Source organism: Arabidopsis lyrata (assembly GCF_000004255.2).
Source record: "Arabidopsis lyrata subsp. lyrata unplaced genomic scaffold ARALYscaffold_4, whole genome shotgun sequence".
In the NCBI taxonomy this organism is placed as follows: domain Eukaryota; kingdom Viridiplantae; phylum Streptophyta; class Magnoliopsida; order Brassicales; family Brassicaceae; genus Arabidopsis; species Arabidopsis lyrata.
In genome coordinates, this window is record NW_003302552.1 from 682,017 (window position 1) to 708,102 (window position 26,086).

Genomic DNA, 26,086 nt, shown 5'->3' on the forward strand with positions numbered 1-26,086 from the left:
TCATTCGGCTCCGAAATAGGAAAGTTATAGCTCATCGGGATTTTGTGTGGGAAAATGCAACTAAATGTTGGTATTGATTCTTACATAAATTTTATGGATTCAAATAACCAAAACGACGTTATTTGATTAAGATAAAATGATACATCGTCGCCAACGTGTCGTCTAAGTGAGTGCAATCAAACGGTTGTCTAATTTTGTTTAAGTCAATGTAGTTTTAGTTTTTACGCTCAAAGTTAATAGTTTGGGTATGTAGTAAATTTGAATTATTTTGGCGTTGTAGAAAAAAGCACTGTATATTTATTGAAGGTATAAAAACGCGGGTTGATATCTGCACTTTTTTATAGAGTCATTAGAAAAAACAGTGTTTATCTAAGAAGTTGTCCCAAATCAAAGATCAATGTATTGAGAAAAGAGACATTTTTGTTGGAGGAAATATGTGTACTTCTGGTTTCTTTTAAAACATTTGCAGAAGTGAATGATTTTTCTCAGAGGTGGATAATGGATTATGCAAATTTCATATGACGCCGAGAAGAAAATTGTTCGTTGAGTTAGAGGAATCTGATCATTGGTTCTACAACCATGGGAAACATATACATTTTATTAGGTTATGATTTATGAAGCTAATCTGGTAAAAAAGAATGATATTTGACTGAGACATGGATCTTAGAGGGGTTGCATAAATTAAATATGTTACTTTCTAACTGTTTTTATTTATTTATAATTTAACTTGAAAATAACCCACGTACTGCGTGAGTTTAATACTATATTATATTTTAATTACTATTTTGTTTTCAAACTTTTAAGTGTTTATTCTATTTTTTCTATTATAATTTGTAATTTACACTAGTAAAAAAAATACGTATAGCCACTTCAATATTCATGGCTGCAGCTGAAAATTCGTGGCTGTAAGTCGATATAGCCACGACTAGTGACTAAAAATAATCGTGGCTATAGCTTCGTAGCTTTTTTTTCGTGGCTTTTCATGGCTGCATAGCCACGAATTAGTCACTCATATTTCGTGGCTATAATTAGCCACGAATAAATTACTCACTTTTCCGTGGCAAACTATAGCTACGATTATGTCACTATGATTTCGTGACAAATTTAGCCACGGAATATGCGTAGCAAAGTTTGTGACAAAATTAAGTAAGCCACGATTCAATAAGTGGCATGATCGTTGGTTTAAGCCACGATTTGTATAAATTGTATAATCGTGCCAATGAATTTTAGTTGTAGTATTCGTGGCTAATCATGTATAATTTTTTTCAAAAAAAAACAATGCTATAAATAAACCTGAAATGAAAAGCTTAAAATCCAATTAACATTAAATCCTAATAAGAAGATTAGATTACATAATTATAGTAGTCTTGTAAGTTATAATACCAAAAGGCAAAAAGGGTGCTAATTTTAGTCATACAAAAGACCCCATTCATACAAGAGAAACATAAAAAACAGAAACTTATAAACCTGCTGAAGCACACCAAGCATCTAAGTTGCCTTGTTGTGTTCTTGTAGGAGGGTCTGTCGGAGTAGCAGCAGGAGACGCAACAGCAAACGCAGCTGCAGGAGACACAGCAGGAGACGCAGCAGCAGGAGGACCGTCACGACCAGCAGTGGAGCCAGCAAAACGGAGACCAGCAGCAGCAGCAGCACGAGCTATAACGTCACTTGGAGCAAGTTGAATTCCCAGAGACTGCATAATCGCATTCAGCGCAAGTCGGGTTGTAGCCAGCTCGTCCATTACCGTGCCCATGCCAGACTTCAGCTCCACCATGTTTTCCTTGAGCGCCTCATTGGTTTCCTTGAGTGCTTCATTGTTTTTTTTCCAAACCATAGATGCGCATCTCATTGTCAAGGTTGCGAGACATAGCAACAGCCACTTTCTCGGATGGATTGATTTCCCGGTATTGTACACTGCCTAATCCGTAGATATACCCTCTTTTAGACTTACCACGCTGTGAAAGAAAGAAACAAATAAGAATCAAGCATCATTCAAAACTAAACACAATTTCAGATGGATAAACAAAACTGTGTAGTCTTGATCATTAAACCATCCATTTGTGGCTTTTCCACTAACACGACCTTCATGGTAGAACAAGCTCGGCACATCTGGATAAAAGTATGTGAATCGAATCTCTCCAGGAACTGGAATAACATCATCTCTAAATTCTGGATGTCCAAAATAATTTGCAGAAGCATTTGCTATCTCCTCATTCACGCATTGTGCAACAATCGAACCCGCTATGTGTGCCTTGTTCTTAACTTTCCTCTTTAAATGGTACATGTATCTCTCGAACGGATACATCCACCGATATTGCACTGGACCTCCTAAAGCAGCTTCATCTGGTAGATGAACGGGAAGATGTTCCATAACATCAAAGAACGATGGAGGAAATATCTTTTCCAAATTGCAAAGTTTAACGGCAATATTTGCTTTCAACAAAGCAACATCATCTTTACGTAAAATATTCGCTGAGATATCCCGAAAGAAGAGTGAAATATCTACACATATACATAATTAATTTAATTTATTGATATAAATATAAAAATATATACAAAGTAAATAAGCTATAAAATTACCTGAAATGGCCGTGTGAATATTTTTTGGAAGAAGTTCTGCAAACGCAAACGGGAGTAGTCGTTGCATGATGACGTGGCAATCATGACTTTTCAGTCCAGATAACTTCCAATGGTTTTCGTCAACACAACGACTAAACTTTGACGCATATCCATCTGGAAACCGTATATCATTTTTCATCCATAGGAGAAATGCTCTTTTTTTTCATTCGACAATCTAAATATTGGCACCGGCATTGTTCCATCTCGGTTAAGATGTAAATCATGTCTTCTACATAACGCCGGAAGATCCATTCTTGATTTAATGTTATCTTTCGTTTTCCCAGGAACATTCAAAACCGTGTTGATGAGATTGTCGAAAAAATTCTTCTCGGTGTGCATGAAGTCAAGGTTATGTCGAAGAAGAAGATTTTCCCAATATGGTAACTCCCATAATATACTCTTTTTCACCCAATTATGATCAATCCCATATCCATCGATAGTTTGAGCAGGCTTCTCGTGGCCGTTCCCTCCACAATCGACAGTTCTAAACAACCCACGAATATTGTTTATTCTTTCGTAAAGAATTTCCTCTCCAGTCAACCACGGTGGAGGATCATCTCTTACTTCCTTCCCTCCACGAAATGCTTGAACATTTTTTCTGTAAGGATGATCTTGAGGTAAAAACATTCTGTGGCAATCAAACCAACTATGCTTCCTTCCATTTGGTAACCAAAATGATTTTGTGTCATCTAGACAATATGGACACGATAAACGGCCATGCGTCATCCAACCAGACAACATGCCATATGCCGGGAAGTCGCTGATTGTCCACATCAAAGCAGCTCGCATCGTGAATTTTTGTTTCTTTGATATGTCATACGCTTCCGCCCCGTCAATCCACAGACTCTGCAATTCTTCGATCAATGGTTGGAGATAAATATCCAGACTTTTTTTGGGATGCTTTGGCCCAGGAACAAGTACCGATAAAAAGAAAAATTCTCTCTTCATGCACATGCCAGGAGGTAAATTATAAGGAGTTACGATTACTGGCCAAACCGAGTGTGCCTCACCATTCATACCAACAGGATTAAATCCATCTGTTGATAAGCCTAGATAAATATTGCGACTTTCAGCAGCAAAATTAGGATATACCTCATTGAAATGTTTCCATGCTGCTCCGTCGGACGGGTGGTGCATTTCTCCTTCGGGAGACATATGTTCAGCGTGCCATCGCATAGCCGTTGCAGTATTCTCTAACTGGTATAGCCGCTTCAGTCGATCTGTAATTGGCATGTAAAACATTCTTTGCTTAGGCCTTTTTTTTCCTTTTCCATTGTGTGGATGGTATCTATCTTCATCACAAAACCGACACCGCAACAGCTCTCCATCTTCTCCTTTCCAAAAAAGCATGCAATTATTCTCGCAAACATCAATCTTATATACCGGTAGACCAAGCGCTTGTGTCAACTTCTTTGTCTCGTAGTATGATGCAGGAGCTTTATTTGGTGTGGGCAGAACAACTTTGAAAGTCTGTGATAGCTCATCTACGCATGCCTCCACCATATTGTAATCAGATTTTGCTTTCAACATACGTGAAGATAGGTATAACTGAGAAATTCCTTCTGGACAACCATCGTAAAGAGGTTCCTTAGCGGCTTCAAAAGCTTCGAAAACGCTATCATGATATGGCTCTTCGTTTGTTGTTTCCATCATATTCTCTACTACATGTGGAGCCTCCATCTCTTGTTCGATGTTCGTATTTCCATATGGAAAATACTCGTACGTATTTTCTGGAACTTGAAAATTTGTAGAATTTGGTGGCCACGTCGCTTCTTCACCGGTAAAATGACTTGTTCCTGATGATTCTCCAACGTCATAATATTTTTCTCCATGGTTTAACCAAACATAGTAATTTCCCTTAAACCCCACTCGAGAAAGATGTTTAATAACCGTTTTTACATCACGCTGCTTTCCGTTTTGACAACGCGCACACGGACACAAAATAGTGTTGGTCTCTTGGTAAGAAGCTTGATTACAAGCAAATTCAATAAAAACATTAACCCCCTCAAAAAACTCATCTGAAACACGATTTATTAATGGATCAAGACGTTGATCCATCCACTCTCGATATTGAAAATAATATGACATTGGAAAATAGTCACATAAAAAATTTTGAACGCTCAAACGTTTTATTATTTTTTTTCTCTCTTCTTCTTTGCTCTGATAATTAATGGAGAAACGCAGTTGGTTATATAGGAAAAATAAGCCACGAATGTGCTACGACGATATTTGTGGCTAAATCTTACCACGAACTGGTCACGACAAACAATCGTGGCAATATTTAGCCACTAATTTGTCACTGACGTCAGTCGTAGCTAAATATAGCCACTAATTTGCCGTGAACTTTATTCGTGGCTATAGTTTTCGAATCTTTTCCGACAATATACAGTCCGCAACTTGGACAACTTGACTGAGATTGACTGAGGTGACATAAATTTCGGTGGATAAGCCACGAATTTAGCCACATTTTTTTTCGTGGATAAACGTCTTTCAGAATTCGGTGACATAGCCACGATTTAACCACGGTATGCGTTGGTGGCTATAATTTTACCACGAATTAGCCATGTTTGTTTATCGTCACTATGTTGCTACGAATTAAGCGCAGCTATAGTGTGGCTTTATTTTCCACGAATCTATACATGACAAATTCGTGGCTGTGTTGCTACGGAAAAACCACGGAAAAACCACGGTTTATTTACCAGTATTGTTCGTGGCTACTTCCTGGCTATTTCGTGGCTAAGTTAAATTTAGCCACGAACCGCCGTGGTAAAAACGTAGCTATACGTTTTTTTTTTACTAGTGTTAGAGGTTTATGATAGTGTTATTGATGTGTTAATACCTACGTAACTTTCATTATGCATGTTATTGTCAAAAATGTGTTTAAATGTGTCATATGTATATAATTTGGGAGGTTTCTCTAATGTCTATCTAAGTAAAGAAAATCAATTTTTCATTAATTTTTTTTTAAATGTTTAGTCAATCTATGTATATTTGTATATATTATAGTAACAAATAAGAAAAGAGAACAAACTAAAATAAATAAAAAATTAGTATCATATATATAATTAGGGGGTTCTCTCTTCATCTAGATGTCCACCTAAGCTACTTAAGTAACACTATTAATTTTACATTAAAATAAATTTAAAATATTTATTTAGTGCATATTTATGTTACTTATAACTAATAAAAATTTAAAATAAATAAAAAAACGAATTATTTAAAATAAATAAGATGTTAAAATAAGAAAAATAATACTATGAAAATTTTATTAGTAGTAATAATAATATAATTCAACTTTTTGACAGAAAAAAATAAAAAATGATCATACTTCAAATTTTTTATTTTGTTAGTGAGTTGCATTACCATCATTCACCTTTTTTCCAAAAGAGACGGAACAAAGAAAAGCATAAACTCAAATCCCATTTACATTTTTCCACATGAGTTCAAAATGAAAGAGATTATCAATAAGAAAATAGATACTAAGAGCAACCCCAATGGACAGTCCTAGAGGGATTCTTGCTCTATCGATTAGGACAAGTGGTTCAGAATCGGGTTCATAGCCCATGTGATCCAGAACCACATCCACACTTAGAGAAGAGAGAGATAGAGAGAGATCAGAGATAGCCCATATGCATATAATTTTTATTTGTATTTAGGTGTTTGGATACTTTGAGATAAAAATAAAGCATTTTCAAAAAAATTAAAACATATTTATGTGAACAAAAATTACACATTCTCGTGACAATTATGTAGTATGAGCAAAACTATTGAATTGCCATTTGGAGTGATCTATGAGCACGTGACATTTTTTAAAATGTGAAGGTTAGAAAAATAAATCAATTAATGAATTGATATACTTTTTGTTTATATATTTTTCATTTAGTTTTAAAACTCACAATTTTTAGCTTCTTAAATGGAATTATTCATTTCCTTTTTATTTACGTGTGACATAATTGCTTTTATCTTTTTTTTTTTCATTATCTATTAGATATTCACCGAAATAATAGCAAAGTAATATTTGAATACATCAATCTATTTGGATTGGCTAAATCGATTATGTTAGTGACTAACTGAGTATCTATAACTGTACCCAAGTCCTATAACATGCTGTTTTTGGACATTCAACAAGTTTTCTATCATTTTTCCAATTGCTCATTGTTTCTCCATTACCTCTCTAACATCCTTAAAAGGTCAATTTCTTCTCGAAACTCCAAAACACTGGATAGTGTAACGCAGAAGTTACAGTGATACTGTAACAAAGTAACAAAGCAAGAGTTCGAGCAATTTAGTGATAAAGGCTTTAGATATTATAATAAATCATAAGACGAGAAGATTTACGGTGCACTATGTGTAAGGTATGCAGCAATTTGACGACAAGAATTTTAGCTTCTTTAGTTTTACAATGGTTGAACGCAAACTTATTTTGACAAATATATGTATCGATTACTTGAGGTATTGCGCCATGAGGAGCTCCAAACGGATGCTCACCCAAAGTTAACAAGTAAAACAAAATGCAACCAAAACTAAACAAATCAACTCATTGACCGATTCAAGGACTCTTTTGATACTCTAAGTGTTCATGATGTTGTCTGTAAATTCAAAAGACGTATACGCCGGAAGTTTGTGGAACATTCACTACACGGTTTTTTAAAAATTAGAGAGAGAGCTACTGAGTACACGTGGTGACCATTATATTTAACTACGGTAGTAATCATTTGAAATAAATATATTTGTATTGCATAATCATCAAATTTACTACTGCTAAAACATACTAACATTTAATAATCAAGCCAGCTAATATGTGTAAGATCTTTTTCTTTTTCTTTTTTAACATCTGTGTTGTGTATATGTGTAAGATCATTTCTACTCCTATATTATGTCAATTATTTATAATTACATTTGTATTTAACACAGGCGTTAATATTATCGGTGTAAATCATACATATATATAATTAGGGAGATCTTTCTACATCTAGGATGTCCATCTAAGTAAAGCAAATCAATTTTTCATTAAAACCAAATTAAAATTTTAGTCAATCTATGTATATTTGTATATATTATTACTTATGATTTTTTTTAAATGAATAAGTTTACAACTGAAAAAACAAATGATAATAATCATGTCTATTTTTTCATTTTTGTTTTGTTATTTTTCATTATATTCTTATGTTTTGCTTATGTTTTGTATATTTTTCTTTTATTGTTTATTTTTTTGTCTCTTTTTATCTAATATATATCTCGGAGAAAAATAAAAATATATATCTCAGGGAGAAGCAGCTGAAACCCTTCTACAAGTGAACAATTCGCCGCCTCTCGAGTTTGTAATATATTCATGTATATGTAAGAATTAAGACCAGATCAGTTTGTGGAAAACAAATCTCAGAAAAATAATAAAGCCGCAGAGAGACCATGATCATGCAAGACCTCCTCGTAAAATAACTAAAAAAACAGCCTAAAAACCATATGTCACTAATAAAATTCACATATATATTAAATATTAATTTTTGAAAAGAAACAGTTCAAAAGAATATTAAATATGGAGATACCACATGTGATTGAGTTAATTTTTTTTATAAATACAATATACACCACACTGATCACCGAAAAATCATATATATAAAAGGAGGTGAACTCTCTCCATCTGCTTGACACATCAGCAATAGAGGTAAAGACACGTGTATAAGTTAAATATTCAATTAAATTATTATGCGGGAGAATCGTGTGTTTAACTTTAATGTTTTTCAGTTTTGCTGCCCTCTTCATCTTCCTATCTAGAGTTTAAAAGTGTACTTTAAAGATGAGAATCAATATAGATGTGAATTTCAAGTGTCAGCCGATTGCAAAAGTCTTCAGTCTCACTCACAATCTCGATCTGGAATATCTCACATTTGATTTTTTTTTTAAATTCTTGTGAGTAAATTGTTGCAGAAAGATCTACGGTCACTCCATACAATTTTGTTGATCTGAGATTTGTCAAACTTCTTTATCATTTCCAAATCTCTTCTAAATCACAACGGAGAGGGCTGCAAAAATATTTTTTAGATAAAAAGCATTTAGAAGATTATAGAGTTCGATTGTTGGGGCCATGAGTAAAGTAATTTACTTCTTTTTTGTTCATGGAATACTTTTTTTTCAATCATACACTTTTTCAATGCCACCCGGCACGACAGGTTTGGACACTCTCTCAGATTCCTACAGCCATAGGAATTTTTCCAACGGAGTCTATTTTTGCAAATTTGGACCATTTATTTTGGAGAGTACCTTCAGAATTTGACTCTTCAGCCTTTTCATGGATTATCTGGTATATATGGAAAGCAAGGAATGAAAAAATATTTGAAAACATTGATAAAGATCCGTTAGAGGTATTACGGTTAGCGGAAAAAGAAGCACAATTGTGGCAGTCAGCCCAAATTGAGCTTCATCATGAAACTCATGGTACTTCGGAATTGGTTAATCGTTCTCGAGTGGGGAATACTTCACTTGACTCGAATTATTCTGGATACCGTTGCTTTGTAGATGGATCGTGGAAAGAAAGTGATAAGTTCTCCGGTACAGGATGGTTCTGTACATCATCAAACGGAGAGCCGCCAACCATGGGAGCTGCAAATCTCCGTCGAAGTTTATCTCCATTACATACCGAGTTCGAGGCCCTTCTCTGGGCGATGAAGTGTATGATTGGTGCAGATAATCAAGAGGTAGAGTTCCTTACAGACTGTTCTGATCTGGTGAAGATGGTGTCTTCTCCAACCGAATGGCCGACGTTTTCAGTGTACTTGGAGGAATTCCAGAGCGACAAGGAAGAATTCTCATCCTTCTCTTTATCTTTAATTTCTCGCAATGCTAATGTAAAAGCGGATCATCTGGCACGAAAAATTCGTACAGAACCGCTTCATATCACATTTGTAAACAACATTTCTCAGGAATGACTTTTTTGAGCTCTAATTAATTTCGGATGACAAAAAAAAAAAAAAAAAATTTTTTTTTTGAAAGAATGTAAAATTATATTCAAACAAAAAAACAGTTTTACAATAAATGCATCATTGAGAGCTGAATTCCTTAAAAAAAAATTAAAAATAAATAAATCAATAATTTTAAGGATGAGTTTGGAACCAAAATTGGTTCCCGCCTTCATAACCCCTATGGTTTCGGAGAAGGCTGAGCTTGTTTCTAATGTTTTTGTCGATGAGACGGCTGAGATGTTGAGCCGAGATTGAGGGTTTGTCATGACGTCGACCATTTCTTTCTCTCCATAGACTGTGAACTGTAGCTTGAAAGGAGTACCGGATAGCAAAGGTAATGAGTTTCGGCCGAGTGGAATCTGATAAAATTAAGAGAATCTGATCCCATTGAGTTGTGAAATCGTTTTGAAGAATTCCTCGAGCAATAGATGACCAAACCTGAGAGGAATAAGAACATGAGAAGAACAAGTGATCTCGTGTTTCTAATTCATCCTTACATAAAACACAACTAGTGTTTGCATCAACGTTCCACCGACTTACTCTGTCTCCTGTTGCTAATCTGTTTCTTGTGGCTAACCAAGTGAGAAAAGTATACTTCGGTGTGGCTTGAGGAAACCAAACACCTTTATACCAGCTGCAAATTGGAGAAGACTCTCTTAGCAGTACCCATGTTTCATTGGAAGAGAATTTAGCTTTGAATTTATCGATGTTGCACTTCCAAAGACTAATATCATTTTGTGTTGTGACATGGCTGCGGAGTGCGTCAATCTGATCCTCAATCTGGTTAAATACAACAGCTCTATGACGTCTTCGTCTATGAGTGGATATCACTGATGCTACTGTGTCGTGGACTCCAATGCCCATGTCAATACAGCCGCGTGATCCAACTACTTCAAACAGTCTTCCCATTTGGGACCAGTGGTCAAACCAGAATGAAGTAAACTGCCCCGACTGAATCTCCACCTTGTGCAGTTGTTTTGCTTTGTCTCTATACTTCAGCATTTTACGCCACATCCAAGATCCAAGGCTGGACTTCTCATGGAATACTAAAGGTAATTGGGGACTTTAATCGTATGTGTACAAAGTCATACTTTAGACAAATGTATGCAAAGCGATTGAAGAATGTGCTCTTGCTCTAGGTTTTGATCGGTCTGGTGAGTTTTTTTGGTTTGGTTAGATATTCATGCATTATTGTTCTAATTATTCATCTGCACTTGCCAGTGTAAATTGCAGATAGTGGTGATATATATATGCATCTAAATCACACTGCCCAAGTGGTGTGAAGAAAGGTTTATCTAACATATACAGTGTCACTTCAACATAAATATAGAGACCTAAATAGATAAAGAACATATTTAAACAACCCGTAAGTTAATCTAACGAAATTCTTAAATATATCCAGACATGAGGCTTTAGTTATATGGTGAGTAGTTCAGAAGTTTTAATTTCTTTTTGAAATCCTTCTTCGTTATTTTTGATTACCACTTTGATCCGATAACCTTTTCTAGGTACGATAATGTCACTGCTCATGGTTATCTTGAATGGAATAGTAATATATCCATAATCCATGGTACAGATGCAACTCTTTTCAAAAAGTTATGCTCTTCGTATTTTTGTTTTTCTTTTCTACAACATGAACGAGAACTTAAAAACTAGAGTATGAGAGAGTGGACATATGCATGAAGATCATATGGCCTCTGATGACTTTGATGAACATGATTACTAAATTTTCTTCAGTATACTTTGAAAGTAGAACATGCCTAGAAGTGGACTACGAGGAAGAAACGGTGAGGACGTAGAAAAAGATGAAGCAAAATCTGAAATCTAAATCTCTCTCTACTACAACTTTGAAGATAAAGGGCAAGAACTCCTACACGATTATTAGGTAATCCATGTCTCTGGTTTTGTCTTTAATCTGATCTTCTCTAATCTCTACTACGTGAAGTTGTAGTTTATTTGTAAGTTTTGATTGATCTTGTAGTTAAGATTTTCATATATTCATTCTTTTTAAAGATACATTGGCGGTAATTTTAAAAAAATAAAGTCCACATCTTACCTCTACTGCTTTATGTTGTTCAGCTCTCCTCTTCTTTCCACAATCGGAGAGGTTAAAAAGAAACAGATTACACTTTGTTGCATATATACACTGGATCTATAAAGTTTTGAAATTGAGATGCAGTGTTGAAAAATCAGAACCAGTAAATGAAGATGTGGAAGAGGAAGGTCAACAATGGAGAAAGGAGAACTTGAAAATCAAGCATAGTCAAAATATACTCTTTGAAGAAACTACAAACGAGACCTGAGCGTGAGAAGGTAGAAGAGCAAACTAGAGATAGCAGAGCTATGAAATTACTAGAGAAAGAAAATTGGCTTGATCGATTCTAAGTGATATAAAGCAAACTAAGACCGTTTAGAAAACAGTGTAACAGAGCTGATTAATATGTTTATTGTTCCCTATAGCCTGTTCCCTATAGCCGATGGGTATAACTTGTGGCTTTTTAGTTGATAAACCATTACTAACAATATAATTTTAGTTGATAATTTTACTTACAAGAAAATATTTAGTCGATATCATTGAGTGAAGATGTATCTAACTTTATAAATTATAACTATGTAAAATGGATCTAATTTTACTATTAGAAAAAACAAAAGAAAATAAACATAACTAACAATAAAAACAATCAACATAATTTATTTTAACAATTTTTAAAACAAAAACATACGCGTAGCGTGGGTACTCACCTAGTAAAATAATAAAAATTGAATTCCGGGATAAATTTCTTATCAACGTGCATAAATAATTTTCTGACAAGGAAAAACAAAAATAAAATCGAACGTCCTTTTTATATTTTCTGAAAACTGTTTCACTTTTTCTATTGTTTAAAATTCATAAATTCCGCATAACTCCGAAATTGCAACCTTCTATAACCTATTCGTTCGAAAACGTTTTGTTGCAAACAGTAGAATCAGATATCTCCTATATTTGTATACAACATAAAATATGTCGAGGCACTCAAAATTTAGTGATGATTTCTTGTTGGGGTTTCTTAATAACAATAATGAAGTCAATAATAAAATGTATGCAGTGCCGTGCCTACTCAATTAAAATGGGGCAACAGCCCTAGCCACATCTTAGATTCTAATTTTTGAAGCCAAATTAACAAATTAATCTCTTTTAGTTTCCCAGATTAATTTTCATACAGTTGGATCTTTATCATTAATAGTTAGTATTTTATAATTCATCCTACTTATTTTTTTTACTCTAGCTAGTAAAGTTATTTCTTACCAAATTTTTTGATGATATCATGTAAATTGATTTTTAAAATAATTAGAAAGGCCACGAATAAATTTAGCCATATGTTTTCAAGTCATAGGCACGGCACTGTATGTATGAATAATCAAAGAGTTTCGTTTACTACCAATTATGACACGTTAAACCACTAAAAACCATAATATTAATTTCACGGCCGCTACAAGTGGATGCTTCTCAACTTCCTACGTACGTACAAATGCAAGCACTGATTAGATGTGAACTGCACATTTCATTTGACACAAAGTTAGCATACTTCCAACCTGCCTATGAGATCTACAAGATTTTTGATTCTTGGGTTTTATACGGTTCAAGAAAGTGGATGTATCAAGTTGTGATTAGAAGCATCAAAGAATATGATTTTTGTCCAGTCTTTCTTGTTATCATAATTGGCTAAGAAGAAAGAGCACATGTGCATCATATGGTTATCATAATTGTGCAAATCATATGCTTTTATGGGCATAGTTGTCTATAGAAACAAAACATGCGTCGAGGGAAAAAAGAATAGTTAAAACTTAGAATCTTTGATTCTTTCTTATGAGCCATGAGGCCATGTGCCTTTTCTCTCCCACGTTATTTATTTTACCATCCTTATAATTTGTTCCCCCGACTTCTCTAACTTTCGGACAAAAAAATTGCTGTCGTTTTTTGGACAATATGGAAATAATTTAGATGTGTAGAGTAGAGCCATAAAAAAAAAGAGTCATACTTTTTAGCCATAGATATAGAATTCGTGATGATTGTGGTTGATGACAATTTGTTATAGTAATCTCCTTATGCGATTAGGTGGTAGATACTTTTGATTACTATCACCATTGTTATGGGCTAATTAATTAATCGAGTTAGGTAACAAATCAACATAATAGGACCAATAACAACTACCGGAGATCTTACTATTTTCTTATTATTATTAATTTATCAGAATATTTTATTTATTTGATTGTTTATCCGGTTGATCTTATAAGAGATAACTTTTGATTTTTAAATAACTTACCTTCAAACAAGTTAAATGTCAGAAAATAGACAAATTATTTTTGATTATATTCTTATGACAAATATTTTCTATATATAAGTAATGACTATATCTTGTACTAAGAAATAGAGATAACACATTGACAAAAAGCTTAGACAATTTCTCAATATATCTATGTCATTTTTAAGCATAAACCATCCTAGTGTTTTTATATCGTTTTAGTTTTATCGGATGTTCCCGAAACAACGGTTAGCTAAGTTTATAAAATGTAAAACCGGAACAAATAAATCAGAAGGTTTTTTTTTTTTTTTTTTTTTTGTAAAAAAACCAAGTTTTGTATTAACAAGGAAAATAGTAAAAGAAAAAAATGTTTTTTCCTTAAATAATCTGATGTAAACAAAAAATTTCTAATTAATTCAGCTAAAAGTCATTTTCCTCATTTATTTTTGATTAAAGAAAGTAATTAATTAAAATCAATGAAAGTAAACATTCGCTGTACAAGGGTCGTTTAGTTCTGTCGGCTCGATAACCGACTCAAGCCGGCTTGAGCCGCTGTCTCTGTGTGTCGGTGGACAAAGCCGGCTCCAATCTGATCACTCTCTCTCTCACCAGCCCACACACAGCTCTCTCTTCTTCCTTCTCTCTCCTCCGCTTTATACTTTGTTGAGTCAAAATCACAGACGAAGAAAAAACCTCTCCCTCTCTCCTCTCGTCTTCTTCGCTTCTCTTCTACGAAACAGACAAATGCAGAACAACTGATCCTGCTTCTTCTTCTTCTCGCATTTAGGTCAGTTCAATGTGTATATGCATGGTTTTTGAATGATCGGATCTCTTGTGTTTGATTTCAATGATAGAGATCCGATTATGATCTAGATCTAAAGAATCTTGCTTTTTGAGTTCCTATTGATTATAAAGTTTCCTCATTTAGCTTAATTCGAATCTGGAATGTTAAAACGATTCGGATCGAGATTTTGTAGTAGAATTCAGTTAGGTAGAGTGATCTTTGGATACTATAGTCATCTGTTGTAATTGCATTGAGCTTTTTTGTACTTCAGTGTATCGTTTTCTTTTGTAAAGATTGATCCTTTTTTATATTATGCAGGGTTGTTGTTGATGTTCTAACGATCTGGTTTGGGTAGATCTGGGTAGGGGCAAGGTCTCTAGGTCTACTTTGATTTGAGGATCTTTAAGTGAAGTGAAGATATGGCAAGTGCACTTGGATGGAGATTTTCTTCCACTAATGGAAATGGCCTTGCCCCAAGCGACACGGTAATAATTAGTTGATTTAGTATAAACATTCGTCAGAAGGGTTTATCCAACAGCTATTTTAGTTGATATAGTGCAATCAAATCAGATCTGGTGTATTAGCAGGATGATTAAGCTGATATGTCCCTTGAATTTGAATCAGATTTGGAAAAGTACTTGAGCTAAGTCCATTGTTAATTAATGGCTTTGTACCAGTCAGTTATATATCTGATAGATCGTCATGATAAAGATGATAGTCTTTCCATTGCATAGGAGCAAACGTCTTTCAGTTTACTGCTCTTTTAAATTATTCTCTGTTGCGTGGTCATGATTGCAGGAGAGAAATGGTGATATGAAGATGCAAGATTCAGAGCCCCCAACTCCACATTCAAGCACAAAGATGAGTTTGAGGTAACGCATATATGTATTTGGTACTACATGTGAGCCAATCAGTGTGATAAAAATTGAGGCTTTATCAGTATTTGTTGCACCACAATCTTGGTTTAACAACGCCTTTGAAAATCAATAAAAATCTGTATTGGTTTCCTATGTTATCCTTTCAAATGAGACATTTTAAGCAGAAAGGTACACCTTTTAGCGACTTAGTATCTAACATTTCCGCATCACCTGCAGAGACCGGACAACCAGCATGGAAGATCCAGATGGGACATTAGCAAGTGTTGCCCAATGCATTGAGCAGCTGCGCCAAGGTTCATCATCTGCACAAGAAAGAGAATATTGCCTGAAGCAGTTACTGGACCTTATAGAAATGCGTGAAAATGCATTCAGCGCTGTCGGATCACACTCCCAAGCTGTGCCAGTACTTGTCTCTCTTCTCCGATCAGGATCAGTTGGAGTGAAGATACAAGCTGCAACCGTCTTGGGTTCACTCTGCAAGGAGAACGAACTTAGAGTTAAGGTGTTACTTGGGGGATGCATTCCCCCACTGCTTGGTCTTCTCAAGTCCAGTTCAGTCGAAGGGCAGATCGCTGCAGCAAAGACAATCTATGCTGTTTCTGAAGGTGGGGTGAAAGACCATGTTGGATCAAAAATATTTTCCACTGAGGGAGTTGTACCGGTTCTGTGGGACCAATTGCGTAGTGGAAATAAGAAAGGAGAGGTTGATGGTTTGTTAACTGGTGCACTTAAGAACCTTTCTAGTACCACAGAGGGATTTTGGTCTGAGACAATTCGAGCTGGGGGAGTGGATGTACTTGTGAAGCTGCTCACAAGCGGGCAGTCGAGTACACTATCTAATGTCTGCTTCCTTCTTGCGTGTATGATGATGGAAGACGCCTCTGTTTGTTCCAGTGTATTGACTGCAGACATTACAAAACAGCTTCTCAAGTTATTAGGATCAGGTAATGAAGCCCCAGTGAGGGCAGAGGCTGCTGCTGCTCTCAAGTCGCTTTCTGCTCAATCTAAGGAAGCAAAGCGAGAAATCGCTAATTCTAATGGTATTCCTGTTTTAATAAATGCAACAATAGCTCCATCTAAAGAATTTATGCAAGGTGAATATGCGCAAGCATTACAAGAAAATGCAATGTGTGCCCTTGCTAATATTTCCGGTGGTTTGTCATATGTCATATCAAGCCTTGGTCAGAGCCTTGAATCTTGCTCTTCGCCTGCTCAGACTGCCGACACCCTTGGGGCTTTAGCGTCAGCATTGATGATATATGATGGCAAGGCAGAAACTACAAGAGCATCAGATCCATTGGTCGTTGAGCAGAGTCTGCTGAAGCAGTTCAAGCCTCGTCTACCATTCCTGGTGCAAGAACGTACAATTGAAGCACTTGCAAGTTTGTATGGGAATTCCATACTCTCTGTCAAACTTTCCAACTCGGATGCAAAACGTTTGCTTGTTGGTCTAATAACAATGGCGGTGAATGAGGTTCAAGATGAGCTTGTAAAGGCTCTTCTGATGCTGTGTAACCATGAAGGTAGCCTGTGGCAAGCACTACAGGGCCGTGAAGGGATCCAATTGCTAATATCTCTTCTGGGTCTTTCATCCGAACAGCAGCAAGAATGTGCTGTTGCCCTTCTTTGCCTTTTGTCTAACGAAAATGATGAAAGCAAGTGGGCCATCACTGCTGCTGGAGGTATACCTCCACTTGTTCAAATTCTAGAGACTGGGTCGGCCAAAGCCAGGGAAGACTCTGCAACCATCCTTAGGAACTTGTGCAATCATAGCGAAGATATACGTGCTTGTGTTGAAAGTGCTGATGCTGTCCCTGCTCTCTTATGGCTACTAAAGAATGGTAGTTCAAATGGTAAAGAAATTGCCGCCAAGACATTGAATCATTTGATTCATAAATCTGATACTGCAACAATCAGTCAGCTTACTGCTTTGCTGACCAGTGATCTACCTGAGTCTAAAATTTACGTTTTGGATGCATTGAAGAGTATGCTTTCCGTGGTCCCATTCAATGACATGCTACGTGAAGGCAGTGCTTCGAATGATGCTATTGAGACCATGATCAAGTTGATGAGCTCTGCAAAAGAAGAAACTCAAGCAAATTCAGCCTCAGCTCTTGCAGCTATCTTCCAGAGCAGAAAGGATTTGCGTGAGAGTGCTCTAGCCCTCAAAACTCTCTTGTCGGCCATAAAACTGTTAAATGTGGATTCAGAGAAGATCCTTGTTGAGTCTTGCCGCTGTCTGGCTGCAATTTTACTTTCAATTAAGGAGAATCGCGATGTGGCCATTTCTGCCAGAGAAGCATTGCCTACAATTGTTTCTCTAGCCAACTCTTCCGTTCTAGAAGTTGCTGAGCAAGGAATGTGCGCTTTGGCTAATCTGATATTGGACAGTGAAGTGTCAGAGAAGGTCATTGTCGAAGATATTATTTTGTCAGCCACTAGAATCTTACGTGAAGGTACAGTGTCTGGGAAGACACTTGCTGCTGCAGCAATTGCCCGCCTGCTTAGTCGTCGCCGAATTGATTCTGCATTGACAGATTCTGTGAACCGTGCTGGAACAGTGCTTGCCTTAGTGTCTCTTCTAGAATCTGCCGACGGAAGATCTGATGCAATATCAGAGGCCCTTGATGCGCTTGCTATATTCTCAAGGTCAGGAGCTAATGGAAATGTAAAACCAGCTTGGGTTGTTTTGGCTGAATCTCCTAACAGTATGGCCCCAATAGTCTCATCTATAGTGAGTGTTGCTAATCCTTCACTACAGGACAAAGCTATTGAAGTATTGTCAAGACTTTGCAGAGATCAGCCTATGGTTTTGGGAAACATGGTCAACAATGCCAGAGATTGTGTGTCATCTATAGCTAAAAGGGTGATAAGTACCAGGGACCCGAAAATAAAAATTGGTGGAGCTGCTATTATTATCTGTGCTGCCAAAGTTAACGACCAGAAGATGATAGAAAATCTGAATGAGACACAATTGTGTGCCAAATTTGTTCAAGCACTTGTGCGGATTCTAGATTTATCTCAGATTTCTGTGCAAGATCAGGAAAAGGATGAGAAAGATAAAATCTGCATATGCATTCATCCCAAAGAAAAGGAAGAAGATGAAGAAGAAGAGGCAACAGAAAATAGGGAGGGTTCCACGGGGGCAACAGTTATTTCTGGTGACAACTTAGCCATTTGGTTGCTCTCGGTTCTTTCTTGTCATGATGAAAAGAGCCGAGCAGTAATATTGGAGTCAGAAGGCATCGAGTTGATTACTGACAGAATAGGCAACCGTTTTCTCCAGGTATTTAACTCTCTTATTGATTAGAGTCTTTGAGATCACAGCTTATCATTCTAACTCATTTTGAGACGCTAGGTTGTCGTTTATATGACTTTAACTGCTAATACTTATTTTTACATATCAGGCTGATAATGGAGAAGACGCCAACATTTGGGTTTGTGCTTTATTGCTAGCCATACTTTTCCAGGACAGAGAAATCACTCGCGCACATGCAACAATGAAGGCTGTTCCAGTGCTCTCAAATCTTGTGAAGTCAGAGGAATACGCAGACAGATATTTTGCAGCACAAGCTCTAGCTAGTCTTGTCTGTAACGGTAGTCGGGGAACTCTTCTATCTGTTGCAAACTCCGGTGCTGCGGCTGGGTTTATATCATTGCTTGGTTGTTCTGATGATGACATAAAAGAACTTCTGCAGCTGTCGCAGGAGTTCGCTTTAGTGCGATACCCGGACCAGGTTGCCCTTGAAAGGCTTTTCCGAGTTGAAGATATTAGAGTTGGGGCTACTTCTCGAAAGGCGATTCCCTTACTGGTTGAACTTCTTAAACCAATTCCAGACCGCCCCGGTGCTCCTCTACTTTCACTTAATCTTCTAACTCAGCTTGCCGGAGACTGTCCACAAAATATGATTGTCATGGTAGAGTCAGGTGCTCTTGAGGGCCTCTCGAAATATCTCTCCCTTGGACCTCAGGACGAGCAAGAGGAAGCTGCAACTGGTCTTTTAGGCATCTTGTTTAGCAGTGCTGAAATTCGAAGGCATGAGTCAGCATTTGGCGCCGTCAGCCAACTTGTAGCAGTTTTGCGTCTTGGTGGAAGAGGAGCAAGGTACAGTGCCGCCAAGGCATTGGATAGTCTCTTCACTGCTGACCATATAAGAAATGCAGAGTCTTCTAGACAAGCTGTTCAGCCATTGGTAGAGATTCTTAACACTGGTTCAGAGAGGGAGCAGCATGCTGCTATTGCTGCACTTGTTAGGTTGTTGAGTGATAATCCATCTCGGGCTCTGGCAGTTGCAGATGTGGAGATGAATGCGGTGGATGTTCTCTGCAGGATCCTTTCTTCAAACTATACGATGGAACTGAAGGGGGATGCTGCAGAGCTGTGCTATGTTCTGTTTGCAAATACAAGGATTAGGTCTACAGTTGCTGCAGCACGTTGTGTTGAGCCACTTGTCTCTCTTCTTGTGACTGAGTTCAGCCCTGCTCAGCATTCAGTTGTACGTGCACTGGACAAGCTTGTCGATGATGAACAACTGGCTGAACTAGTTGCAGCTCATGGTGCTGTGGTTCCTCTTGTTGGCCTTCTCTATGGTAAAAACTATGTGCTTCATGAGGCTATATCCAGGGCTTTAGTAAAGTTAGGTAAGGACAGGCCTGCTTGTAAACTAGAAATGGTGAAAGCTGGAGTTATCGACTGCGTACTTGATATTCTCCACGAAGCTCCAGATTTTCTCTGTGCTGCGTTTTCAGAACTGCTTCGCATCCTCACAAATAATGCTACTATTGCCAAGGGACAATCTGCTGCGAAAGTGGTGGAGCCACTTTTCCATTTGCTGACGAGGTTGGAGTTTGGAGCTGATGGACAGCACAGTGCTCTGCAAGTTCTGGTAAATATCTTAGAACATCCACAATGCCGTGCTGATTATACACTTACACCGCACCAAGTGATTGAGCCGCTCATTCCGCTGCTGGAATCTCCATCCCCAGCAGTACAGCAGTTGGCAGCTGAGCTTCTGTCTCATCTTCTCTACGAGGAGCATCTGCAGAAAGATCCATTAACGCAACTTGCGATCGGTCCTTTAATCCATGTGCTGGGATCCGGCATACACCTATTACAGCAGAGAGCTGTGAAAGCTCTCGTTAGCATTGCTCTAACATGGCCAAATGAAATAGCTAAAGAAGGTGGTGTGAGTGAGCTGTCAAAGGTGATACTGCAAGCTGATCCATCGCTCTCCAATGTGTTATGGGAGTCTGCAGCATCAATTTTGGTCATCATCTTGCAATTTAGCTCGGAATTTTACCTGGAAGTTCCTGTCGCTGTTCTTGTAAGACTGCTTCGCTCTGCATCTGAAAACACCGTCGTTGGTGCACTTAACGCTCTTCTAGTGTTGGAAAGCGATGATGGAACCAGTGCAGAGTCCATGGCTGAAAGTGGTGCCATAGAAGCTCTGCTTGATCTTTTAAGGTCTCATCAGTGTGAGGACACAGCAGCGAGACTGCTTGAGGTACTGCTCAACAACGTGAAGATTAGAGATTCAAAAGCCACCAAGACTGCAATCTTGCCATTGTCTCAGTACCTCTTGGATCCACAAACTCAAGCTCAGCAGGCACGATTACTAGCAACTTTGGCCCTTGGTGATCTTTTCCAGAATGAAGCTCTTGCTAGAAGCACTGATGCAGCTTCTGCTTGCCGTGCTTTAGTCAATGTCCTTGAAGAACAACCCACAGAAGAAATGAAAGTAGTTGCTATATGTGCTCTGCAAAACCTCGTCATGTATAGCCGGTCTAACAAAAGAGCAGTTGCCGAGGCAGGTGGTGTGCAGGTCGTCTTGGATCTGATCAGTTCCAGTGATCCTGAAACATCTGTTCAGGCTGCAATGTTCGTAAAACTACTATTCTCTAATCACACGGTTCAAGAGTACGCATCTAGCGAAACCGTCAGAGCAATAACTGGTGAGAATATCTCTGTACCTTTTGTATCAATACGATCTGCTCATTCTCATTATATATCTTATATCTCAGATGTTGCTTCCTTTTAATTTGCAGCTGCCATTGAGAAAGACTTATGGGCCACTGGAACCGTGAATGATGAATACCTAAAAGCCTTAAATTCTTTGTTTAACAACTTCCCGCGTCTAAGAGCCACAGAGCCTGCAACACTAAGTATACCACATCTAGTTACATCTCTCAAGACAGGATCGGAAGCAACTCAAGAAGCTGCCTTGGATGCGTTGTTTCTTCTCAGACAAGCTTGGTCAGCCTGTCCTGCCGAAGTTTCCAGGGCCCAATCAGTTGCTGCTGCAGACGCCATCCCCTTACTTCAGTACCTAATCCAATCAGGTCCACCGCGGTTCCAGGAGAAAGCTGAATTCCTCTTGCAGTGTTTGCCAGGTACGCTGGTGGTCACTATCAAACGTGGTAACAACATGAAGCAATCCGTTGGTAACCCGAGCGTGTTCTGCAAGATAACACTCGGCAACAATCCTCCTAGACAAACCAAGGTAGGAAAAGACTTATCACCCTTTCGTCAATTCACTGTGACTAGTGATTCCCTTAGATATCAACCGTATCTTTTCGATTTTCTCAGGTGATATCGACAGGTCCTAATCCAGAGTGGGACGAGAGCTTCTCATGGTCATTTGAGAGCCCTCCTAAAGGTCAAAAACTCCACATTTCATGCAAGAACAAAAGCAAAATGGGAAAGGTATATCATCAAATTTAACTCATATTTCACAGTTTTAAGTTTTGCGGTCTATCGTTCTTTTAAAATCTGACACTCTGTTTTTCCCTCCTTTTTTTTCCCGCAGAGTTCCTTTGGGAAGGTAACGATCCAAATCGATAGGGTGGTGATGCTGGGAGCAGTTGCAGGTGAATACAGTTTGTTACCAGAAAGCAAAAGTGGCCCCAGAAACCTTGAGATCGAATTCCAGTGGTCTAACAAGTAAACCACCACTTGATTTTTTGTTTTTGTTTGAGAGGTTTCTTAAATTGAAACTTCTGCTTCTTTTTTTGCCAAATTTTTTTAAAATCGTTTGATTTATAATGCTACTGTATATAGTTTGTATTGTAATGTAATGATTACAAATGGGGTTTTATCTTCTTCTTTTTTTCTTAACTGTGTGTTTACTGATTCAATTCATTTGTAACATTTTGTTGTCCTCAATTTGTATGTGTAGCTTCATATTTGTTCATCTTTTGGAGTGCCTATAAAGTTTAAACGTAAATGATGTGAGAACCTTTTTACTTTTCGTTTACTTTTAGAAGTTTGAGATCATTTAAGACGTCAAACTTGTGAGTGACAATAATGAAAAATAAAAAACCAAGATACAGAGATCAAAGAAACATATTACTAAGCGGTTTAACAAATGCATTGTCAAAAACCACAACAAGAGAAAATTAGAGGACTTGAGTCTTGAGGTTACAGTAGGATTAAGTTTCAGAGGAGGCAGAAACTTATTTTGAACTTTCTGTATGATACAGTTTTTGAGAAGGTCAAAGAGATCACTGATGTCTTTAAGTTGTTCCTCTTCTGTTGAAATTTTCTGTATGATACGGTTACAAACGAAGACATGGTTTTAGTTCTACATGATGATCAATTAAATCTTTACCACGGGCGTTGTGTTTGGTTTTACAACACATCCGTGCAGAAGTTTGAGCGCATGAGTAAATTTGATTCACCAAGTGGATAGTAAACTACATAAGAAAATAATGGGAGGAATTTGAGGCATAACTTTAAGATAACAGAAGTTGCATTGCTTAGTTTTCGAGAGGGAGGTGGAACCTAAAAAGCACTGCCTTCGTCATCACTGTTCGTGTGTTGATACAAGGCCTGTTTTGTTGCAAACACAAGAAGAAGAACATGAGAGGATTTTGAGGCACAAGAGAAGTTAAACTATTTAAATCATAGAGGGGACGCATAACCAAACTAAGACTTACGTCTTTGAGCAGGCTAAAGAGATCCCGCTCTATGTACATAAGATAGATGTCCTTAATCTGCTCCTCTTCTGTTGCTGCCTCACGCTCATCCTGTATGAAACAAAACAAAACAAAACAAAACAAATGTTGAAATCAAAGAAAACAAAAGAATATATGGGTTTATTTCTACTACATGACCGATCTAGTCGTTACCATGGACATTATGCATTCCATATGAAACACATCCTCGCAGTGATTGCATGAATAGCGAAATTTTTCAGATGTTTCTATGTCTAATCCACATAGAGAACAACTCATCCTGCACCAAGAATAACTTTGCACAACAATGTGTTGATGTTGTTGATTCTTCACATTAGCCGGAAACCCAATACACCCTACATGGGCACTGAAGTCATTACAACCAATGCAGCCGTAGAAGGATGCACCACATGGTTTACCACAAATACTGCATGCTCTATTCAACCGCGAATCATCCATCCAAAAGTTGTAGAGATAGTGCTTGTGAGACTTGATCTTTCCTGATATACTCACCGCTTCGATGCATTCAATATGGAAACTGACTTTGCAAGTGGAACAATTATAACCATACCGTTTAATACTCAGTTTACAGGCAATGCACTTGGATCCACTTGTCAGTTTTATTTCTAGACTGTGATCAGAATGAAGGGGATGACCGCGCCGCTCTTGTCTCCGAAGTTGAATACACCGGGGATGATATATATCTTTACATGTCACACATGTCAAAACTTTTCCACACAACCTCTCAACACATATAGTGCAAGCCGTAGCATATGACCTCGATACCATAACTTCAACCAAGTCATGCATCCTTCTGAAGCATGTTCCTTCAGTGGTTAATCCAATGAATTTCTGCCCCCTATGTAGTTCTCCAAGAACTTGTTTAGCTCTTACCATACATTTGGTACAGATGATAAAATTGCATACCCGACAGAAGAGGTTGAAGTTTTCTATTTTTGTTTTGCAGGTGTAGCAATTCATTATAAAACCTGCAGGGTAACTTGGCAAGAGTGTCAAAAGATGGTTCACATGAAATCTATGCCGTGATGGTTTCCTCAGCTCTATGCAGTAATCATGTGCCATAAAGATACAGGTCTTGCATTCCCATGGTCTACCAAGTATGTCCCCATCACATATGTTGCAGACCACACGAAGAATGTCCTTAACGTCGCCCAATGTCATCATATGATTATGCCAAATATCAGTAAGCTGCAACATATAGCTAAAGCAATTGAGAGAAGGTGGGTCTAAACAAAGAAAAAACATTTCAAATTTCTTCCAACAATGTGTAGGTTATTATTATTAAATTCCATACCAAGAATTTATTTTCTGATTCCTTGGCTTCATAGTTTTCTCTATCTATTGGTCTCGTCATGTCGTCGCCACAAGGATACAGATCTTTCAAGTACAACGGGGAAGGAACTTTCTGTTGATTATGAGTAAGAGTAGGTCAATATCATCATTAAGGAAACAAATAGAATTGAGGTGACAAATTAATTATCTCGCATAGAATGCATTCAATGTGGGCAACAAAATCTCATTCTTCGCATGAATATGAATGATGTCTTGTGTGCAATACTGTCTCGCAAACGCCACAATACTCCAAAGAATCATCCTCCGGTAAGAACACTTTACACACAAGTGGATGAATGTGACAAGATTTCTTGAAAACAGACTCGGGTATTCCAAGACATTCGAAATGAAATTTCATACCACACTCCACGCAATGATAGAAGGATTTAAGAGAGATCACATCCGTTCTCATGCATATTTGACATGGGGTTTACTCTCCAAAAACGTCTTGAGCACCAGTATTTACATAAAACAATATGTGGTGATGAGACTTATGTATCAAACCTCGCAACAAATAATCTGCACACCTCATGTGAAGATCAAAACCGCATTCAAGGCAACCAAAAGGGGCACCATCGATATAAAGCCCGCAGGCATCACACAATTTTCCACTACCACAAGTATGTGTGAAATCAAGGCGTATGAGAGGGTGTGCCAGATGCACATGATGCTGAATCTTTCTCAGGAAATCAAGGCAGCGCTCGTGAACAAATGAGTAACATTGAAAGCAACCGTAACATATTGCAGAGGGAGAAAGAGGAAGCTCACAGAGAAGGCAAAATCCTTTGACATTTCGTCCTGGTCTACATCTCCTAATCAAGTGGGCGTGGCTATATTGGAGCATTTCTTCAGCGTTCCAACCATTAGCGATGTTCTTCAAAACCCCACAGCCCAGCTCCAAGTAAATTTCACATTTTTTACACTTGTAATAGAAGGGCTCAGTAAACAAATTCCCACACCCAGAGCAGAGCATGTCTAAAGATTTCCCATCATCTTTGCTTACACAAAACTCTAGAGGGTGCTCAGGGTGAAAATCATGCGACACCTTTTGTGGTATCTTTGAGCAAGCCTTACATAGATCGAAGTTACAAGGGTTGCAGGCAAACTCCACAGGTTCATCTTTGTAGCACATGTTGCAGATGCCGTCTACAACTATCTCCGGCGAGATCAACAAACATTCATGGGATCCGTGCTTGAGCTCTGCCATCGTGATGGAAGCAAAAAAAGTCAACGAAGATCAGATACTAGGAGGGACGA

General features: G+C 37.7%; 4 protein-coding genes and 1 pseudogene across 4 annotated transcripts; 1 reads left to right on the forward strand and 4 right to left on the reverse strand.

Moving 5' to 3' along the window:
• Positions 1-1,299: 1,299 nt before the first annotated feature.
• On the reverse strand, positions 1,300-1,967 carry LOC9314658 (annotated as a pseudogene).
• A 148-nt stretch (positions 1,968-2,115) lies between these two features.
• Positions 2,116-5,398, reverse strand: LOC110228834. Its single transcript, XM_021027013.1, has 2 exons — positions 2,581-5,398; positions 2,116-2,502 (listed from the first exon to the last, which is right to left on the reverse strand). The coding sequence occupies exon 1, from the start codon at positions 4,705-4,707 to the stop codon at positions 2,755-2,757; it is 1,953 nt and encodes a 650-aa protein (XP_020882672.1). The 5' UTR covers positions 4,708-5,398; the 3' UTR covers positions 2,116-2,502; positions 2,581-2,754.
• Positions 5,399-14,477: 9,079 nt separating this feature from the next.
• LOC9316486 (protein CELLULOSE SYNTHASE INTERACTIVE 1) lies at positions 14,478-22,746 on the forward strand. Its single transcript, XM_002878545.2, has 8 exons — positions 14,478-14,648; positions 14,964-15,130; positions 15,444-15,517; positions 15,740-18,809; positions 18,931-21,475; positions 21,569-22,023; positions 22,110-22,226; positions 22,330-22,746. Exons 2-8 carry the CDS (start codon positions 15,065-15,067, stop codon positions 22,465-22,467), a joined length of 6,465 nt encoding a protein of 2,154 aa, XP_002878591.1. The 5' UTR covers positions 14,478-14,648; positions 14,964-15,064; the 3' UTR covers positions 22,468-22,746.
• Positions 22,747-22,853: 107 nt separating this feature from the next.
• On the reverse strand, positions 22,854-25,062 carry LOC9314659. Its single transcript, XM_021028633.1, has 6 exons — positions 24,978-25,062; positions 24,792-24,902; positions 23,651-24,685; positions 23,459-23,548; positions 23,304-23,351; positions 22,854-23,215 (listed from the first exon to the last, which is right to left on the reverse strand). The coding sequence occupies exons 2-5, from the start codon at positions 24,849-24,851 to the stop codon at positions 23,304-23,306; spliced, it is 1,233 nt and encodes a 410-aa protein (XP_020884292.1). The 5' UTR covers positions 24,852-24,902; positions 24,978-25,062; the 3' UTR covers positions 22,854-23,215.
• A 182-nt stretch (positions 25,063-25,244) lies between these two features.
• On the reverse strand, positions 25,245-26,059 carry LOC110229188. Its single transcript, XM_021028634.1, has one exon. It carries the CDS (start codon positions 26,034-26,036, stop codon positions 25,260-25,262), a length of 777 nt encoding a protein of 258 aa, XP_020884293.1. The 5' UTR covers positions 26,037-26,059; the 3' UTR covers positions 25,245-25,259.
• Positions 26,060-26,086: the final 27 nt, after the last annotated feature.

Bases quoted from the DNA above. Each gene is read 5' to 3' on its own strand.
- LOC110228834 (XM_021027013.1), bottom strand. From the start codon at position 4,707: ATGTCATATTATTTTCAATATCGAGAGTGGATGGATCAACGTCTTGAT.
- LOC9316486 (XM_002878545.2), top strand. From the start codon at position 15,065: ATGGCAAGTGCACTTGGATGGAGATTTTCTTCCACTAATGGAAATGGC. The intron at 21,476-21,568 runs GTGAGAATATCT...TTTAATTTGCAG, and splicing joins AACCGTCAGAGCAATAACTG to CTGCCATTGAGAAAGACTTA. The intron at 22,227-22,329 runs GTATATCATCAA...TTTTTCCCGCAG, and splicing joins ACAAAAGCAAAATGGGAAAG to AGTTCCTTTGGGAAGGTAAC.
- LOC9314659 (XM_021028633.1), bottom strand. From the start codon at position 24,851: ATGACGAGACCAATAGATAGAGAAAACTATGAAGCCAAGGAATCAGAA. The intron at 23,549-23,650 runs GTAACGACTAGA...TGTTTCATACAG, and splicing joins TGGAATGCATAATGTCCATG to GATGAGCGTGAGGCAGCAAC. The intron at 23,352-23,458 runs GTAAGTCTTAGT...GCAACAAAACAG, and splicing joins TCTTTAGCCTGCTCAAAGAC to GCCTTGTATCAACACACGAA.
- LOC110229188 (XM_021028634.1), bottom strand. From the start codon at position 26,036: ATGGCAGAGCTCAAGCACGGATCCCATGAATGTTTGTTGATCTCGCCG.